The 21,011-nt window shown below is 41.0% G+C and overlaps 2 protein-coding genes across 2 annotated transcripts; one reads left to right on the top strand and one right to left on the bottom strand.

Annotated features, from left to right (window-relative positions):
- The first annotated feature begins 163 nt into the window (after positions 1-163).
- Positions 164-13,035, top strand: SLC25A32 (solute carrier family 25 member 32). Its single transcript, XM_044421753.1, has 7 exons — positions 164-437; positions 3,216-3,366; positions 5,799-5,884; positions 6,821-6,981; positions 9,029-9,142; positions 9,378-9,523; positions 10,176-13,035. Exons 1-7 carry the CDS (start codon positions 227-229, stop codon positions 10,306-10,308), a joined length of 1,002 nt encoding a protein of 333 aa, XP_044277688.1. The 5' UTR covers positions 164-226; the 3' UTR covers positions 10,309-13,035.
- A 170-nt stretch (positions 13,036-13,205) lies between these two features.
- Positions 13,206-18,219, bottom strand: CTHRC1 (collagen triple helix repeat containing 1). Its single transcript, XM_044421462.1, has 4 exons — positions 18,058-18,219; positions 15,500-15,721; positions 15,036-15,252; positions 13,206-14,039 (listed from the first exon to the last, which is right to left on the bottom strand). Exons 1-4 carry the CDS (start codon positions 18,217-18,219, stop codon positions 13,897-13,899), a joined length of 744 nt encoding a protein of 247 aa, XP_044277397.1. The 3' UTR covers positions 13,206-13,896.
- Between the last annotated feature and the right edge of the window lie 2,792 nt (positions 18,220-21,011).

The following is a 21,011-nucleotide window of genomic DNA, read 5'->3' as shown; positions in this document are numbered from 1 at the left end:
GCCCCGCCTTCTCGGGCGTAAGCCTCAATGTGATTGGAAACGCCATGTGGGAGCGACAGACCGGTGCTGCCTATGGAAGGCACTGCTGTCTATGGGAGGGGAGAAGTACTTTGGCCGTCAAGGGAATTCTAATATCTCGCCTGTTCTCCACGTGACTGGCTACGGTGCCTGCCGAGGGCCAGTAAAAGGCAGAGCCGTGCTGCGTCTTTCTGCGCTTCTCCGTTCCATGAATCCCGCCGTCCCGGGCGCCCAGAGGCCGGCATGTACCCTGGCGGGGTCGGCTGCTTCTAGTGCCATTACGAGCACCCCTTCGGCCACGCCAGCGCGGCCCTTGTTCAGGCATGTGCACTACGAGAACCTGGTGGCCGGGCTGAGCGGCGGCGTTATCTCCACGCTGGTGCTGCACCCGCTCGACCTGGTGAAGATCCGCTTCGCAGGTGAGATGACCCCCGCCTCCCCCCGCGCACACCGCTCCGCGCCAGGCGATCACGACATCGGCCGCCCCCGCGGTCGCCCGTTAGCAACGCGCGCGTGTCCGCCTCGCCCGTGTTCCCCGTGGTCGACTGGCTTCTTGAGGGAAAGGTGACCCTTACTCCACAGCCTTGTTTATATTGGTTATAGTCACACTTTGCCTTTCTTCCAAGAAGTTAAGGGCTGTGTCCCCTGGCCCCACTTCATATTATCCTCACATCAACCCAGTTAGGTAAGTTAAGCGAGGAGGGTAGTGATGGCCCAAGGTCAGTCTATAGGTTTCTTGTGCTGAATAAGGATTTGAACCTGGCTTCTGAGCTCCTAGCCTAACCGTAACTGCTAAATTACACTGGTGTAGAATAAAAAATGCTCCTAGTCATTTTGTAGTAGCCTGACCTGTGGAGGCTTCTGTGTTGGTGAGTGCACTGATTTGAAGGACCTTTGGAGTGATGGATCAGAAATTCATTCTAGCCTTGGGAGTGACTTGTTCATACATGAAGCTTTGGGGTAGGGATGATGGTCAAGTGTTTCGTAGGCCATAGGGAGCAGTCATGTGATGGTGTGTGTATGATTCGTGGTCTCCCATATTATTTCACAATGTAGTGGTATGCAATTGTCAATCAGGCAGCTCTGTGTTGAAGAAGGAACTGGCAAACAGGTACCACTTTGATGTGCCTAACTACATATGGCCCAGCTTCATGATTCAGACAAGCAGATATGCAGCAACCTACAGTTGAGCATGCACTGTAGAATGTTTTGCTCAGTGTGTTCTTGGCAAGCCTGACTTTTAATGAGTTAGGTGCCATGATGTAGAGTTTACTGCATGTGAGCTGACACAGTTGCAGAGGCCACATTCTAGGCAACAAAGAGTTTTCTGGCATGTTAAACACTAACAGGATTATTCTGGGCTAAGCTTTTGGGAATTGTAAACATATAGCTGTTCTTTTACTGTGTCAGAATAACACAACTCTTTCTTGGAATTTCTAGGTATTTTGTTCACATTGGGGTCTGTTGTTAAGTGCTTGTCTGAAGATATCAGAAAATGGATCATGATGTCATTTTCATATGTTGACTGTGCAATTGTTTAAGTATTTCTACTTAGAAATAAGCCTACTGAGTTGATGAGAAGTACCCTAATCACTGTAAGGTCCAGTGGAGATGGATTTACACCATCATTGCTGAAAATAAAATATTGTCACTGGAAGAAGGTTTCTTCTGCTGGAATGCTTTTTTGGAACATATAGTATTAACCACACTTTAAGGACAGTATCCATTGAAGCACTTATACCTCCACCATGCCCCTTCAGCAAGCAGTGAGTCCTCTTAATTCTGTTGCACAAGTGGAACTCACCATGTAACTCAGTTGAAATCTAGCACTTAGAGAACACTTATTCTGGACTGGGCAGCTTGGCAAAGTGTTGCTTTATGCAAGCTCCACTGACCTGCTCCATTCCAGAAACAAGTGATCTTGATCATTTCATGTGCAACAGGAAGGAGACTAAATAAGATGTTCCAGAGCTGGGGTAGGGTTGACCTTCATATCTGCCAGATTAAGAGCCCCCTCAATCCTCTGATGCTAGTCTAGTAAGTTTCTCTTCTTGGTTTGGGAATAAAAATGTTAAGGAAATAACTGCTGGAGAGAGCGTTACTGTTTTCAGAATCTGTTCTGTTTACAGAGAGCAGGGCTTTGGATATGGCAGGTCACCTGCCACGCAACTCCCCACACATGCCCAAAAAGATGTTTCTTTCTTACTCTTGAACATATGAAACTGCATTTATTGAGCTATTGAGCCAGTAGTCATCAAAAAGGCAATTGTGTTGTGTTTTTAAAGATTATTATTTTTAAAAATTTAGAGGCAAAGGATTTCACTGACTCTTCTACATGTACATCATATGCTTTTCTATTGAGCAGTGGTCCTTTTGTGTTCTTTATCATAAATTAGGTTTGTCTACTTTAGTTCTTTCTTCATTTCCTGTAACAATGCAACACATCTGTAAGGTTTTTTTCCTCCTGAATGACTTTATTGCTGCGACTAGGAAGGGTGCCAATGTTGGTGAAAAAGAGGAAGATTAGGCACTCTTGGATGGATTGATTTAAATCAAGATGATTTATATCAGCAAGAGAAATATGATTTAAAACTTTGATTTAAATTAAGCTTCTCACTGATAGCTCTTCACCTTTCTTAAGCAGTGATACAAATCTGATCACCAAAACATGTTAATTTCTAGCTAAGTACAACAGTGATGGGGAACCTCCTCCATGTGGATCAAATTTGGTCTGTGAAGGTTCTCAATCACTTCTCATATCTATTTCTATACCTAGCCACTGACACACTTCATAGTAGAGAAAGGGACAATGACTATATTACCTGAAAACAAAGGATGAAGAATAAACATGAGCTTTCAAAGATGTGTAACAAGCAGTACTCCTACTTATATTATTTGGAAAGCATTATGCTGGTTTGTTTTTACATGTAGCCTTTGTGCAAATACTTCCTTGTTGTACGTTAGACAATCCAGTGGACCCATGGGTTACTCATATATCTAGCTGGACTCTCGGTCTCCTTAATTACAAAAGAATCTTTGTCTTGTTATACTATAAGATTTTCATAAGCTGTATAGTATGGATAAATATGTACAGTCCTCATCTGGAAACATTACAGTGTTAGATTTTTGTATAAGTTCTTCATTGACTCATTTTAAAAGGTGCTTTCTTCAGACTAATCTCCAGTTGTTTTGTATAGTGAATGATGGCTTGGAGCTGAGACCAAAATACAATGGTATTCTGCACTGTCTGACAACTGTCTGGAAACAGGAAGGATTACGTGGCCTGTACCAAGGGGTGACTCCAAATGTATGGGGAGCAGGTGTCTCCTGGGGTCTCTACTTCTTCTTGTAAGTTCAAACTATTTAAATGTGTCCTGTATTCTATTCAGAATGTCACCCTGTGTAAACTATCTCTTTTTTTAATTCAAATGTTTATATGTCCTGCAAGTGGATAACGACACTTGTCATCTTAAAACTGCCAGTTAAATATAAATAGCTGTCTAAACCTGTTATTATTTACTATGGTCTATGATAATACAGCCAAACTTAAAGTATTTCATATAATTCAAACACGTTTATCCATCTTATTATAATATTTTATTGAGCATGACTGGCTATAGATTTATTTTTCTATCTTTGGAAGATGGAGCTAATCTGGCCAATTACATGTTTTTCTAGGCTGATCAGAAGTAAAACAAACAGTGAAGACAGAGACACTCCTTTAAGTAAAATTCAGGATTTGGCTTGAAGGAATGTGGGATCACTAACTTTATGCAATCAGTTTCTTATGACTTTCAATACAGAGCATAAAGTATTTTGAAATACCATAGTTTATCTTTAAAGGATCCCTTACCCAGAGGATGCTGTTCAGAGGAGTGGGCAATGCCAGTGTGGTTGCTACTTAACTGTTACTTAATGTAATAAAGTAGTGGAGAGCTCTTTTGTATCTGCCTTAATCCTGGAGTTAATGATGAAAGAAGCTGGGCGTGTGCCATTAACTTTGCCAAGCCCAAGGTAAAGTCTAAAGATTGCATTGAGCTAATCAACTAATTGTCAACAGCTTTTACTTGTTTGACTTCCACTAATCACCAGACCTTGCTCTGGATTACTGTTCACCATCCAAGGACTAAAGCTTATTATAGTAACACCTAAAGGTCACAAGGTTATTGAAATATATAAAAGATCTGTGTAATAAAGTACTTAGACCACAATAATGGTCTCCCTTCCTGGAGAATGACTGCCTGGTGACAGTGACACAAGCATTGGTAACTTCCCGATTAGACTTCTGTAACGCGCTCTACATGGGGCTGCCTTTGAAGACGGTCTGGATACTTCAGTTGGTGCAGAATAGAGCTGCCAGGCTGCTGACGGGGACTGGGTGTTATGTTCACATGACTCCAGTTCTCTGCCAGCTTCACTGGCTTCCCATTGAAGTCCGGGCCCAATTCAAGGTGTTGGTTATGACCTATAAAGCCCTCAACAGCTTGGGACCTGGCTATCTAAAGGAACAAGTTGTCACTTGTTTCTCAGGTGGATTTGGTACCCTGGAATACTTTCTACCAGTTTAGGCTGGTTCATCAGCTGTGTCTCTACTTGGATGAGCAGAGCCTTGCTGCAGTTATCAGTGCACTGGTAACCTCATGCCTGGATTACTGTAATGCACTCTACATAGGGCTGTCTTTCAAGATGGTCCAGACATTGCAGTTAGTCCAAAATTGGATGGTGTGCCTGCTGACAGACTTTTGCAAGCACATCATGTCAGTCCTTTGCAGGCTTCATTGGCTGCCAATTGCCATCTTGGCCCAATTCAAAGGGCTTACAATAACATATACAAAGCCCTAAACAGCTTGGGGCTAGGATATCTGAGGGAATGCCTATTTCCATATGTCCCGACCCAGTCACTGAGGTCTTCATCAGAGGCAGGTCCAAATCCCTCCCACAGTGAGATAAGTGGGGAGATGGCTGAGAGAATGGCCTTTTCTGTAATAGCAATCCATCTATGGAACCCTCTTCTGATTGGGATCCGCCTGACGTCTTCTCTTTCTCCAGTTAGATGCCAGTTGAAAACATTTATTTTCTATAATTAATTTTGGTGAATAAGTTGAACTGGTTTTATTATGGTTATCATATTGGTTTTACATGTTAAAAGAATTTTTAGCTGCCAGATGTTTTATTCACAGGATTGTTTCAAATTGATTGTTTTAAGAGGTTTTATTATTATATGAAAGTTGATTTTTAAAAATTTTGTTCTATTTTTATTGATGTGTTGTTTATATCGATTTATTGTTGATACCCAATGTAATGTAACTTGACCAGGAAGCCTTGTCGCTACATAGTGCAGCATGCAAGGGTAACAAATAAATAAATGTGTGCATATAAATATTAAGGTCAGGGTCCTCCTGCTTCCATGTATGCATAGAGGCCATACCCCACCACACATACTATGGCCTTCCCCAGCCTTGTGCCCTTTGAAGGTGTTGGACTACTGTTGCTGTTACCTCCAGTAAGCATTCCTAGCTTCCTTTGAAACTCAGGAAAGTTTTCAGAGCATTTTGTGATATGATCCAGGGCTTGTTGTTCAAAGCCAAATGTGTGTGTGCAAGAGGAGGGGGATCCTTTTAGTTGTTCACAAGTACTTGAGCATACCAGGAGTGGTTCTTTGGTTTACATAGTTCATATGCTTATATAATTTGTGGTTGTTCATATATGGAATATATTTTCAAATTTGTAAAGAAAACTATCCTGGATTTGTTAACCTTATTCAATAATTCACTCTTCAGTTATAATGCCATTAAAGCTTACAAGACGGAAGATAAGCTAGAACGTCTTGGAGCAGCTGAACACCTTGTTTCAGCAGCTGAGGCTGGTAAGGAAAATAGAAGCAGAATTAATGTGTAATTCTAACAATTATGTTACTGCTGCCTCCAGTTCCAAATGCTTATGTTTAGTTCAGCTTATCTGTTTATTCATCTAAAAATGAGTGGAAGACCTTTCTGATCAAATACTTAACTTGCTAAGCATCTGCACTCTCAATAGGATCACTTGTTTGGGCAGTGCCATGTTTCTGGTTTAAATACAGCTTCAGTTTTAAAAAAAAACCTTCCCAAAAATATATTCTGTTCCTTAAAGTGCAATTATGTGCATGTTTACACAAAAATAAGTTTTGCTGTATTTAGTGGAATTTATGCTGCATAAGTATGCTGCAATAATTTAGCTAAAGTTTTCTCTTTGATAAATGTTTCCCACTTTACTATAGATAATGAGTATTCTGCAGTTTGAAACACTTGCAGTATTTATTTTGTCAGATAAAAATGTTAACTAAATTATTTTGAATATCCAACTGGAATCGTATCCAGAGGTTATGTACAACTGGGCTAACCCCTTCCTCCCCATTGCATCTTCTCCAGCCTCCTATAGATGCTACACAGAGGATCAGAGGATCCTGCTGGATGTGGTGAGGCGTGGTGAAGAGGAATCCCTGAAAATTGGGCAAAGTACTTTCTGTGAATGGAAGGCAGATCCTGGATCCAACTCAGAGAACCCAAAAGCAGAGGGCGCTCTGTGTAAATATACCACATTCTACCTAGTCCTCCTCCCATTTTCTTTATAAGAATTTACTTTGTATCTGCAGTTCTTCTCAAGGGCAGAAAGATAAGAAAAATTTACCCATTCTATTAAGCACTGTAGTGAGATTTAGCTGAAATTAGAATGATTCAAATTGTTTGGAAGAGATGTTGAGATGTCCTTTGGATAATTCTGAAGTTCTGGCATTGACAATGATCAAATTTCTGTCTAATGACAGGAGTGATGACTCTGTGTATAACAAACCCTATCTGGGTTACCAAGACTCGGCTTGTGTTACAATATGAAGCTGGCATTGATCATTCAAAGAGGCAGTACAAAGGGATGCTTGATGCCCTCACAAAAATATACAAGTATGAAGGTATACGTGGCCTATATAGGGTAAGTTATTTGAAAACAAGACTGAAAATACAGTCATTTAGTATAGGTAAAAAGTATTAACATTTTCATATCATGTACTCTGACTTTATTTATTTAACTTCTATATCACTTAATAGCTAAAGGTCTTGGGCATTTTACAACAGTTCCAAAGAGTATCATAGAATGACCAAGGCACCCACAAGAGTTTTCTGTAATATGATATTTTTAAAAAGTTTAAAAATGTTGAAACAATTTAGCAGCTGTAACAAACAGTATTTAGTACTAAACTGATCTGTAAGGTCCCAGACATTTATATCTATCAATCCTTTAAATAACATATCTCTAGTCTGATCACAGAGGACCATCTTAACCAGGTGCTGAAAGAATGACAATGTTGGCAGCAGGGAGACCTCAGTGGGGAGATCATCTCACAGCTGGGGGCCACTCCTGAGAAGCATCCTTCCTTGTTGCATCCCTCCAAACCTCCCTTGGAGGGGGCACTTGAAGAAAGACTGCAGAAATTGCTCACTGTGGGTCGGTTGCAGTTGAGAAAAGCACGGAGGTTCCAAATTGTATAAAGCTTTATAGGTTAAATCAGCACCTTCAATTGGACTCAAAAGTTTATAGGCAGCCAAAGCAAGTGAACTGTACTTGGTGTTGCATGTCTAGCCACTGTATCCTAGTCATCAATCTGGCTGCTGCCTTTTGCAGCACATGCAGCTTTTGAACACTCTTCAAGTTAGCCCCATGTAGGGTACATTGAAGCAAACTAATTTAGAGATTATCAGAGTGTAGATTATTAAAGCCTAGTTATCTCTGTCCAGATGGAGGCATAGCTGGACTAAGCTTTGATTTGTTAGCCCCCATCCATGTGGAATGGTCTATATGTTTCATCGCTTACTCATGTATATTCTTCTCTATAAGAAAAAAAAATGCTTGCCACAACATGAATAGGAACAAAATATATTAACATATTTTATTGCAGTCCCTTTCAAGGGAGGCTTTCCTATAGAAATTGTACATGTGGGAAGTTTTTAAATGGTGCATCTCATGTGTTAATAGGAGATGGCCTTCTACTTGGGAAAATCTCCAACTAGCAGTCTCCCTAAAACTTCTGTTTTCTTCATGAGACACTCCCAGCTCTCCTCCTCAGTTCTCCTAAACTGAAAAAAATTGCTCTCTTGTAGGAATGCTGCATTTTAAAGTAGGTGCCAACACTTCTTATGTGGTACTTTTGTAACAAGCAAGGACTGAAAAACCACAAGATACAGACTAGGAACAGTTTGGGCATTCTTGTGATAGACTAAATGCAAAGCAGCTTTTCAGTTCTTGACACCTGAGAAACAGTTGAGGAGTTTCTGATATGGGAGACCTGAAAGATTTGTCTCCTAGTGAACTCTGGTCTTTCCATTTTGGCTGAATAAGGCCCTGACCATGGAAATGTATTCCACTAACATCACCTAATTAGGAATTTATGGGTTTAAAAAAAAATCCTCTTTCACATTATTGATATTGATGCTTAACACCTACTTCTAAGCATTGTACTGTAATTGCAGGGATTAAACTATTGTTTAGTTGTCATTCATTTACTACAGGTGACTGTTTAAAATGATGGGGGTAGGGCCTTCAAGGAAGATGCAAGATACTGACCTGTCTTGTACATGACAGCCCTTCAGTTTAAAACCTGATGGGTTGTCAGAATGAACAAGCAGGCTGCCTTGCAATGCACCCACCACTGCTGTTTTTCCTGTACAACCCACAGTGATCTCCTTCCTACCCCCTAAACAATCCATCAGTCTAAGTACAGACGAGATAGGCAGCAGCTATGAAGCAGCTGATTGTGGGAGCAAAAATGGAACTGGTGGTTGTGCTGCAGATGTTGTACCTATTTGCCCCTGCTTATGCATGGCAACTCATCACATATGACACTGCCTGGCAAGATTCTACTTATTTTTCTATTAAATGTCAGTTCTGGAAATATAGTATTTTAAACTTATAACTGTAAAGCTGTGTTGCAGATATGTCAGTTTTCATGGCATTTTAAACTGTTAAAAACATGTCTGTTTAGGGATTTGTGCCTGGTCTGTTTGGAACATCACATGGAGCACTTCAGTTCATGGCTTATGAGGAATTGAAATCAAAATACAATGGATATCGAAACAGACAATCAGATTTGAAATTGGTAAGAAAATAAATCATATGCTTCCATTGTACTGATTATGTAAAGCATAATTACAAGGTAGTATTATATTTCACTTGTATAACTGAAAACAGGTATTGCTTTTGTTATATCATAAATTTGTTTGAATTCCCAAAATGTATTGTTGTCATAATAAGGAGAAGAAGTACAATATGAAATGTGAAATGCAGTCATTTAGCACCATTTTTGGAAAATAATATTAGTATTTCATTTTTAGAACACTTTGGAATACATCACAATGGCAGCATTTTCAAAAATATTTGCAGTTTCGGCAACATACCCATATCAGGTTGTGAGAGCACGTCTTCAGGATCAGCACAACAGATACTCAGGAGTAATTGATGTCATCTGTAGGACGTGGAGGTAGGTCTGAAGATCTAAATCTGATGTGAAAGCTAACTCTTTAGTACAATTAATGTACACCAGTATTTTTTTTTTCATTCTGGTATGTTCAGTAGAAATATTTTATGATTCAAGAGCAAACCAAAACAAGCATGAATGGCATTGCTACAATGCTAAAGAAACTAAGTCTGCAATCCTATGTATACTTACCTAGGACGGGAATAAACTCCATTGAACAAAGCAGGGCTCACTGCTGATAAAACATAGGATTGCACTAGAAAAGCAATAATGGGAAGGGCATATCACAATGTAATTGCACTAAAATCAAATAAGAAAACTCTTAGGTAGCTTGTCTATTGGAATTTAGAGATCCCAGATCATAACATTTAGTTTTCAATAATATATTCTGCGTAATCCTTTTCAGTGCTTTCCTTCATTCAGTATTTGACTAAATATTGAGATTTTATATTTTAATAGAATCATAGAAGTGGGATTTCTGAATTTCAAAGACTGTTCAGGTAATTGTTTATATTTGTGCCTCATCATTCTGTCGCTGACAATCAAGGTAGCAGTACTCCAATAATATCCATTAAGAAGCATTTAAAATCTGTTGAATTTTTTTTCTGTATCCTATATGCTTGGAAATTTCAGGTAAATTTCTCCTTTTCCATAGGAAAGAAGGATTACATGGATTTTACAAAGGAATCATACCTAATGTGATTAGAGTCACTCCTGCATGTTGCATTACATTTGTAGTGTATGAAAAAGTATCCCAACTGTTACTTGGCTATAAGAAAGTTGTCTAAAAACTGAAGAGTCCTAGGGCAAGATGATCCTTTGCTCTGCAGCATATTAGGAATTCTGCAAGTTGTCTGACTTGGGACTGATTTTTTTTCTGGTTTTCACAGAATAAGCTGGAGACTGTTAACACCTTTTGTTATGCTAGCTGCGTATTTCAGGATGCCGTCCTTGGCCTGGAATATTATTCTAGCTGAACCGTATAACTGACTAAAGGAAATGTAGCACAGCAACAACTCTTCATCTGTTGTTGTTGCTCTGCGGTAAATTATTCTGTCTAGCCCTGTAATATGGGAATTGGTGGACTAGAATTATACAGTGGCAGGGACCTTATGGTGTAAAAATGCTAAATGGAATGAGGTCACAAGCCAGTTGATACCTTTCAAATATATTGCATATTTTTGTTTACTCAAATACCTCTTCAATAAATTTTGTATATGTATATCCGCAATGACCTCAGCTTTCCAAATCCTTCCATTCCATGATTAGTAAGAACCACGATAAATGAAAATGCAGTGGGGAAGTTTCTAGATACAGCAGGATAGTACTGGAAAAGCACGTCCACCATATTATTCAGTGCATTTCAAAATGGGCTAAGGTTCCATGTTATCTTTAAAACAAAGATTTATTGTGTCTCTTCATTGATGTCAACATTATGTTTTAAAACTGAATATATATAAAAAAACTTAATATTGGTGTCTCTTTTTTATAATCATGGTATTTAAAATTAAACCTGCAGGAAGCCTGATCCTTGGCAGGCCCAGCATGAGCAATGGGTATGGCCATGGAAGGGTGCCCAGGCACAGCAGTTGCCACTGTTTCCATCACTCCAACTTGCTTTTGACCATCACACTGGTCATTGCGAGCCCAGCAGCCATTTCACCAGCCTGCTTGCTGCTTGTCCCTGGCCAGCCTTCTGCTCTTCTCTGGGCTGTGGTAAGGAACAGAAGCAGCTGCTGGGAAGAGTGGGTTCTAATCACTTTGGAAGGGGAACCATATAGGATATCTGAGGGCTGCAGAAAACCTGGAATTGGCACAAACCCAGCCTTTTACATAACATTCCCAAGAAAGTATGCACAGGTTTGCAACACTGAAAGTTAGATTTTATTGAAATATATGTATTATGCCCTTCTAACATAGTTTCATTTTCCAGAGAAGCTCATAATCATCAATAGCACAGTCTGTAACAAAGCAAAACAAAAAACAGGCTAAGCCTTAAATTAAGGTTCCCCACATGAAACCTCAACTGCCTGCCCTTAAACAAGTTTGCTGGAACGGGAAAGTTTTCACTGTCTGGCAGAAAGTGACAAGGGAGGAAGTTCAATCTTGATTAACTTGCCGTTGGATTGTAGTCACAGCACTTAATAGTGTAACTTGTTGTTGATAATCAAATTTTGTGTGCTGCTAATTTTCTTAAAAAATTTACATGGAAGATGTGAAACCTAAATAAAATGAATTAATAGGTTAAAGGATTGCTTGAAAACAGCCAATTGCCTGTAGTGATCAGTACTCTTTTCTAAGGATATAATTGCAATCTAACTACTATATGACAAGGATAAGAACTATGAACAAAATATTTCTTGAAACCCCACAAGCAAACTGCTTTTCCATTTGTGTAGAATTAAGCAATCATCAATGGGGTGTGCAAGTTATTTGCCCAAAGAGCAGGAGCAAAGTCTATTAGATTAGCACAGGTTCCTTTTGAGCGGAAGCTCTCTGGATTCCAGCTCACATGTACCATGTAACTAGTGTGACGCAATCTCCCATTTCTGTTGCTGAAACTTCAGAAACAGTTTAAACAGTCAGCCGACAGCACTTTTTGTTTTGCCATCCAGTTATATTTTATTCTACTAGAAAATGTGTCTGTTCAAATAGAACATATTTCACATGATGTGGAATACAGTCACTGTATTTTTTGATTTAGAGTAATGTTAATAAAAATACAGAAAGGAACTTATATACAGATGTATGTGTGCTAATGTTCTTTCATATCACAGATGTTTTATTAATTACATGACTTAACTCATAGTTCTCTTATGTGTAGTTATGTATATGAATGCCAAGATAGACTTAACACAGATGGATTTAAAAGGTTTCCAGAAAACCCATTTTTAAATGTCTGTGAGTATTCCATAAATGTCATGTAAAGCTGGAAGCCTTATATGAAGTTTGGGTACATGAGAGAAAGCACACGCAAAGTTCCATTCATACATCCTGCTTGAGTTTTTGGGTTCAAGTTGCCTTTTTCACATATTGCTTCATATTTGTACCACGGACTTGTACAGTCCCTTGTGTCCCTAAATGTTGCTGAAATACAGCTCCCATCATCCCAACCAATATAACAATAGTCAAGGATGTACTCGCACTTCCCTGCTGTGCAGCTCTTCAGCTGTGGGATAATGAACAGATATGCTGGTAGCAGTACATGAAGAAATGATCTGGATGGGGTGGTACCTTAAACCTCCCCACTCCCAGCAAATGCGTCCCCTAATCTCAATAGGCAAGTTTAAACCTCCCCATTCCTGTAAATTGGTGCAGACATACTTGTGTGGAACTATCCACCTAGCACTGCAGAGATAGCACCATTCTGTATGTAACAGAATGAGCATGTGGGCACCTGTCAGGCTCCTGAAGAATCAAGAAGTAATTTTGTAGCAAGCAAACAGATTTTAATTGTTAAAATTTAAATCATTTGCATCAGAATTCTGTATTTCAATAAATTCTTTTTGAATCCCTTGTTTTATTCTAAATAGAAAAAGTAGTTTCCCCATTCTCCATAGTTAAAACCATGAACTTTAAAGTAAAAGCACACTTTGGGCTAGGATAGATATATGCTTAAATAAAATTAAATGCTGCTTGCTAATTAAATCTATTTGGCTATTTATAAAATTATCTTTAACATATGTAAGAATAGTCTAGAATTTGTACAAAAATAATATGTAAATTGAGATTGCTGCTACAGTATATTCAAAATATTGTAGAAAATGTATTTAAAGGTTTGAAAATTTACTGGTTATTTCTGTTTCTTTATAGAAGCTTATGCATTATACTCGAGCTTGTTTTTTATACAGAAATGTTCAAGGACTGTGCAGGAAATGGTTATATACAAAAGTGTTAGGGGTGCAGGCTGGCAGTTTTTTATACTGAAGTCATCTGCTCCCCCAGACTTCCTTGTTCCCCAAATGTTGCTGCAATTGTCACAGTAGCTGGTGGGAAATGTTTCCGTTTGTAACACATTGGGTGGCATATACATTTTTATATTAAAAAAACCCCAGTCTTACAATTCCCAGGTGCCTGAGGAATGTGGGGAATTTTAGGAATGTTTTCTTTCTAATCATGCATAGCATTGCATCCTTAGTCTGGAATGGCCAACCTTAATACATTAGCTCTGTAAAAGATCTGCTTGTGGCAGAGGTGACAGTGACTAGAACTGGTTCATTGAAATGGATCAACACAACTGCCTACATTTTTTGGACTCTTCTTGGGAATGTGGCTGTGAGGGCTGTCACAATGAGCCCCTGCACTTTAAGATTTACCACTGGTTATATAAAGCATTGAACATAGAGTTGGGGCAGGGGAATATCACTGAAAGAGTTCTACTTAGGCAATTCTTCTATAATGATGCGAGAGACTGAGTTCCATCCAGTTGAAGCATCTCCTCTTGGATAATCTGTGCAGGTACCGACCCAAATAGCAACATCCACTAGTCCAGCACTGATTCCTTCACATAATCCTTCCACTGTTTGAAAGAAAATATTAAGCTAGTTTTGCTCTAAATTTACAACCTCAAAGGGGGGAATATCAGCATACAAAGAATAGGAAATTTGGTTAAACAATGTAGGTGAGGACCTCTACTAATTCTAGAGTCCCCCCATCAAAAGAATTAGGGGAACCAGAATTATTTTCTATAATAATAGAGCAGAGGTAGTTCAGTAGATACACTCTCTGGCTAGCTAGGACTTGAAAAGCTTAATGGCTGAAGTGAAGGAAGCAATACTCAATTCCACATGGTCACATCACCTGGGAGGAACCTGAGAGGGCTAATGTAATGTCCCTATAATGTTCCTTACTCTACCCTTATGTGCTTAGTGGAGAACTCATGGTGAGGGGTGGCAGAGGAGACAAGACTTTGGTACCCGTTATCTGTATTTTCAAACGTACTTTACATTTAAAACTAGAATGTCATTCTTTAAAAATTGAGCTATTCAGTATGACAGCAGAAATAGCATTGCTTCCTTTAAAAACATACAACTTTCCATACAACTTTCCATTAGCTAATAGTAGCTGTTAGTAAACATAATCCTGCTCTTATTTTAATAGAAGGGTTAACAATATTTAGTTGTCACCTTATATTTTTGTGGGTGTGTCAGAGCAAATTTCAAGAACAATAACTTTAGCAGGCTCAACTTTCATAGTTTGGAACCCTCTCTAACTTTAGAAGGTGGGTGCTGGGAGCTTTCTTCCATCTAACTTTAAAGAGCCAGTAGTTCACCCGCTCCCAACTTGGTGCCCTCAGGATACATTGGATTATGACTCTCAGCATGCCCAGCCAATCAGGTTGGGGAAATCTGCAATGTTCTTTACCATTAGAAAAATTGGGATATACTTATCACCCTGTTACTAGTGTTACTACTTGACCAGGTGAGTAACCTGGTGGGCATTTCAGATTAGTACCTGACTTGGTTGACCTTGATAATAAGTCTCACTGACCTTATTATACGGTCTTGATACATACCTGAAGAAGTGCGATGTATGTTAATAGTGGAATTTAACTCTGGACTTCCTTGATCTAAATAAATTATGGCTTCAATGGGAAGTGGCCCAGAGCATTCAGCTCCATTAAATGTAAAATACCATCGTTGACAACAAGCATTTCTGCACTTAAGTCGAAGCGATCCACTGAAGAGGACTCTCAAAGCACTGTTGGTGCGCATCTTTGTGAATGTACATTCCTATTAGAAAACAAGATCAAGTTACGTATTGAAAATGGTGATTACTATTTCTTATTTTAGAAGATGCTTGGGTTTTGTTTTGCATTTTAAGTGGTATTCCATAAGGAAACATCTACTGGGAAAGAATTACTCAAACCCAAACAATGTGGAAAACATTCTTATCAAACCTTTGCACCCTTAATGTATTTTGAACATATTCCAAGTTATGGAACCCTAACATTATATATTCCAAGTTATGTTAACTTACTGCAATTTTTCCAAGGTCTATGCCATAGTTCAGGGCACTCCATGAGCACTGTTTGTAGTTAGGTGTCCAAGATTCCTCAAAGCTTTCTCGCATGCATTCTCCTTTTTCTCCTTTAAGTCCATCTCGTCCAGGGATACCAGGGGTTCCAGGAATTCCATTGACACCAGGGTTTCCATCTCTTCCAGGAACACCAACAGGGCCTTGCATACACATCCCATTATACTGAAAAGCAAAATTCACATTTTCTTTGCAATACTTAGTTGCATTTGTGTGTGTGCACGTGCATGCCAGCCAATCAACCATCTGTGCAACCGCATGGACTACACTACACAGTTCACATCTGTTAGAAACAGAACGCAGAAAGGGTTTTTTAAACTGGGGCAAAAAAGTATACATGTATATGCAGTCTATATAGCTGTGTCCTGGAGGTGGAGCAGGAATTGTTCTAACCCTTTCTAAATCCCACTTAAAAATGGAACTTTATCTTTTCCAGCTGTAACACTTACTCCAGTAAATTAGCTTACACTTTTGTATGCACCTAAGGTGATGGAATATCAGGAGCATGTGCAAAATTGAGGGCAGCCTTGGGATACAAGTCCCACCAAAGAACCCTTAAGGATCTCGCAGCAAAGGAGAGAAATAAGTGGCTACTCCCTGGGGGCTGGCAGGAAGCTAGATTGTTACAGATGCTCATTTTTAAACAATATCATTTTCTACAACAAAATGGTGCTTCTTTATGCTTGTTTTGCTTCTGTGAAGCAGAAGCAAGCTCCATTTTGCTGCTAGAGTCCTAGAATTAGTAGAGCTGGAAGGAGCCAAGGAAGCCATTGGATCCAACCTTCTGCTCAGTGCAGGACTTCAAGTTAAACCAGCCCTCTCAGATGGTTGTCCAGCTACATCTCGAATGTCTCCAGTGTGGGATCACCCAGAACCTCCCTAGATAATTGGTTCCCTTGATAATTGGTTCCTCCTTGTGTTCAGCAGGAAGCTGGCTTCCTATAACTTGATCCCATGATTCTGTGCCCTGCACTCTGGAATAATCAAGGGGAGATCCTGGCCTTCCTCTGTGTGACAATTTTTCAAGTAGTCATGATGATGCTGAGTTAAATGAGTTTAAAATGTGAAAACCGCATGTGCTCAAAGTGTTTCTTCTTTAAAATTGCAATTACCAAACAGTTTTCTTTATCTGTCACATATCAGGAATGTGGAAACTGTTGTAATTAAGAGAACAAGAGAAGTTAAAAGAAATGGTAATGGCATTCTTTACAACCAAAGAATCTACAAATGATGGCAAGGGGAAGGTTCATAATGCAAGATTCTAAAATGACACAGTAGCACCACCGTTTAGTTGCTAGCCATGCTCATCATCTATACAGTTTTAGGTTACATATGATAACTAACCAATTCAGTCCCAAGCAGTAAGCCAAGAGCAAGAGCATTACTTTCTATTTTGAGGAGAGAGCCACTTACTTCTCTACTTCCTTGCATTTACCTCCACCTCCCTCTCACACGCGCACTTGGATTTCACTGGGCAGTGCTCCCCCCAACGGATATACGTTTGGGGAGAGGATGTGGTGATGTCTGCAGCCACCGCCTACTCCTGCCAGCTCTGCTGATGTGTCCAACATGGAAATGAATGACTTGAGCAAGGAAAAATGTTTAAGAAACCCACTAACCATTCCCCTAAAGGTTCAGCTCAGTAATAACAAAGTTGCGAAGAGATCAGTCAGATTACTCATTCTCTACTGCCAGAGCGTCCCACCACAGCTTTCTTTTTCCCAGCCCTCCAGTAGCAGAGGGAGCAAGCTCAGGTCATAACAACAGCTATGGTAAACTATAGCCTTCTCCAGCCTGCTGTCCTCTACTTGTGTTGCCCTGCAACTCCCATCATTCCCGTGCGGTATGGCTATTTATGCTAGCTGGGAACAATGGCAAGAGTAGCAGAACACCACTCCTGGAGGGCACCAGGTTGGAGAAGGCTAGGATTGGCGAATTCTGGATTCGCACTCCAAATAGTCAGAAAGAATGAGCATTCCCATCGGTTTCTTTTCTTGTAACCTCCCGTCCGCTTCTCCTTTTGCTTCACATCTATCCCGTCTGTTTGTATATCTTAATCTTTGTATAACATCTTGCGAATATTAGATGTTCTGATAGCATTAGTATTAACCTCCCTGCGTGTAAAGGAAAGAAGACAGGACAGAATGTCTCCCTGAAGCGCTAGCAAAGGCGTGCTTTATTACACGTGATGGAGCCCTTAAAAAGACTGCCACCCCCTAAGCAGCCTTGAAGAGGTACAGTCCAGCGAGAGCGCTGCCACTTCGGGTTATCGCCACGTTCCGCGCAATGTGTCGAGCGCCTCCTAAAGGGGGCAGCTGCTCGAGGGGGGGGGGGACGCGGCAGGAGCAGCAGCGCCTTTCGGTGGCGCGTGCTCTAGAGGCAATCGGTTCCGCGCCAGCCCGCGCGCCCTCGCCGCTAAGCGCGGGGTGCAGGGGCCGCGGCTTTGCCCGGGCGAGGCCCCCGCGCTGTGCTCGGAGCAGGGCCCCTCAAGACGCACTCACCACGTCCACCACCTCCCTCTGACGGAGCGCCTTCTGCCTCCCTTTGGGGTTCTCCGACATCCCGGGCGGCGAGGCCGTCGCCAGCAGCAGCCCCAGCAGGAGCAGCAGCGCCGCGGCAAGCGGAGGCCAAGGGGGCGGCACGGCGGGCCGCAGGAGCTTCATGGCCGGCGGCAACTGCTGCTGCTCGTGGACCTGGCCGAGAGAGGAGCCCTGCGTCGACGGAAAGCGCGGATGAATGGGGCAGTGTCCGCCGCCGCCGCGCGCACAGACGTGCCCTTCACTGCAGCGAAGCCCCCCCAGCTCCCTCCCGGGGGACCGGCAGGAATGCGCGGCTGGCCACGCTAGGCAGCAGCAGCAGCAGCGTCCTCGCCAGCGGATGGCCCAGGGGCAGCAGAAGGGGTCTCCTCCCACCGCGAGACGAATATGGCCGAGGCAGAGCGCGCCGGCGAGCGAGGCACACTAGGCTGGCTGGCCGGCGTCTGAGCGATACCTGCTCCCTGAAGCGGCGCGCGGTCGCGGAGCTGCCCGAGAATGGCCGCCTGGCGGCGCGCGGCTCCTTCGCCGCGCCGGCAAACCCCGCTCGGCGCGCTGCTCTAGAACCGTTTTGGATGAGGGCCAGGTGAGAAGAATGCGCCCGCTTCACTTCGTCCTCCGTGAGGGGCTTACATTTCCAGATGCAACACATTCCTTGCCTTCTGGTATGCATGAGCACAGCCCGGGTTTTCTTTCCATGCAGGCAACGCGCGGGGGCGGGGTGGACATATTAACACAAAGGCGGCTTACCGCCAAAAAAACCCACACTGCAGAGCATTTCCGACAGGTAATAGTGATAAATGCAGACCTGTATGGAAAGTAATGGCATTGAATAACGGCTTCATAGGTATGTATAAGCAAACACAGTGTGAGAAGGAGGTGGTGTTACATGAAAAGTGTTCATTAGGAATAGTTACTTTGGTGCCTTAATAGGGTTGTGCTGGCCCCTGGATAGCTGCAGTGGCACTGCTTCCCCATAGACTATAATGGGAAAATCAACAAATGCCTGTAACATTTTTAATATAGGTTAGAATTAGATTAAATTTAAAGGCACAGAAATTCCTTTGTGGTTAAGCATGTAATCCTATGCATCTCTGTAAAACCACTGATTTCAATAGCACAGATGTCAAATTCTCCCCGATTTCAGACTCTGGCTGTCTTTTCTCTATGTCTGTGCATATGTGTGCATGGGCATGCATATGTATATGCTTGTGAAACAACCTCCCCAGAGAAACTTGCTTGACACTTATAATGTGGTCTTCTTGGTGTTGGGTGAAGGATTTTCCCAGTCTTTAGACTTTCAGTTTTAAAAATAGTGTTAGGACATGGATGTATTATGCTATTGCATTTCATGGTTTTCAGCTTTTTTCTGGTGAACAGCGTGGAGAGCTACAGCTGGTGGGTGGTAAATGTAATAAATCTGATGCTAGAGTGTGTGCCTAGAATAAAGCCCATCTTTGTAAAGTCCTCAAAGACCAAACCACATACTGCTTCAGGCAAGGAGGGTTCACAGAGCTGAGAACATCTAGTGTTATATGTAATTTTTGTACAAGTTCCCTTGGTAACTTTTTCATTTCTTTCTTTATAAAAAAGAAAGAAAGAAAAATACATCTGTCTACCAGCCCCTCTACCCCTGCTCATATTTTCCTTGTGTACGGCTCAGAAATGACCAAACAGGGATTTCACAAGTACAAGCCAGCTTCCAGGTAAAATATCTCCAAACCAACTCATACAGTTTCATACTGTTTGGGATCCCCATTTTCCAGAGGTAGAGGAAGTCCAAATATATCCAAAGCTGGGTTCCATGCCTCGTATTTGTGCCTCATACAAGGTGTTGGCACAGCTGTACCAGCTGAGCTGCATTAGTAGTAGAGGCAGAGCCCCAGGAATTGTCCCATCGTGCTGGATGCTGATGCCTGCATGGAAGTCAGTAACACATTCAGGGTTTTTGGTCTGCTTTGTTTTTTAAAATAAAAAAGAGGAAAGGGAGAAAAACATAGCTACATAGATTGAATATATCGATCTCAATGCATATATATGAAATACATAAAAATACAGCTTTCAAAGAATTATACAAGAAGAACAGACCAAATATCTATTAAGTGTCTGTTTGTATGTGTTGCCTATATATCATCCATTTAACTGTTAAAAGTGTTGTTGACTCCTTACCTCTTTGCATTATAGGAGCGAAGTATCTTCCTACCAGTGCTTTGATAGTAGATTTTACCTGTCAAAAGGGCACGAAAAATCTTATATGTGCTGACCATGCATTATCTCTTAGGAAGCAGACAGATAATTTAAGAGAACATGTACATCAGTAAATACTGAAGAACGTTCCAGTGCAAGATTTATTCATATAATATTCTCCTCCAAAAAGAAGCTACTATTAGACATTAACAAAATATATGGTTAAAAGAAGCATTTGCTGTATTGCACCTCCAACAATTTCCCAGACAGACCCTTATTAGAAAGTCATTGTGGTGATCGATAGACATGGAACAAGAGTTTTGTGGAATAAAACCTGAGATGTGTAGATGTTTCAGATACAGGCACTAAAATGGCAATCTATTGATTAACAAAATTGGAAATTCCAGTTCTCTGTTCCATTCCTGCTTAAGGTCCTTTGTATCATGTTTATTCATCAACGATGTGTATTCATAAAGAAGGATTGTGGGTGAATGCAACTGATTGACCTCAATGCATAAAGAGTAAAAGTGACAGGCCAAATCTAGGTGTTGTTTGCCATTCAGTCAAACTTGACCCATGTTTTTTGGCATGCAAAGCTGAGAATGACAAAAATTTGTAATCAGCACCCACTAGTTGATCCAAAAGAAAAATCAATTTATCCATCCATAAAAATAAAAATATGTTCTTAAATATTTTAAATCTAGATTTTCATATGGTGTCAATTTAGCCTGAAA

This window comes from Varanus komodoensis, unplaced genomic scaffold, assembly GCF_004798865.1.
Source record: "Varanus komodoensis strain SLA01 unplaced genomic scaffold, ASM479886v1 scaffold12, whole genome shotgun sequence".
Taxonomy (NCBI): domain Eukaryota; kingdom Metazoa; phylum Chordata; class Lepidosauria; order Squamata; family Varanidae; genus Varanus; species Varanus komodoensis.
This window is presented reverse-complemented; position numbering and strand designations above follow the sequence as displayed.

Bases quoted from the DNA above. Each gene is read 5' to 3' on its own strand.
- SLC25A32 (XM_044421753.1), top strand. From the start codon at position 227: ATGAATCCCGCCGTCCCGGGCGCCCAGAGGCCGGCATGTACCCTGGCG. The intron at 6,982-9,028 runs GTAAGTTATTTG...ATGTCTGTTTAG, and splicing joins GTATACGTGGCCTATATAGG to GGATTTGTGCCTGGTCTGTT. The intron at 9,524-10,175 runs GTAGGTCTGAAG...CCTTTTCCATAG, and splicing joins GTCATCTGTAGGACGTGGAG to GAAAGAAGGATTACATGGAT.
- CTHRC1 (XM_044421462.1), bottom strand. From the start codon at position 18,219: ATGAAGCTCCTGCGGCCCGCCGTGCCGCCCCCTTGGCCTCCGCTTGCC. The intron at 15,722-18,057 runs GTGAGTGCGTCT...TTTGCTTTTCAG, and splicing joins AGAGGGAGGTGGTGGACGTG to TATAATGGGATGTGTATGCA. The intron at 14,040-15,035 runs GTATGTATCAAG...TCTTTCAAACAG, and splicing joins CATACATCGCACTTCTTCAG to TGGAAGGATTATGTGAAGGA.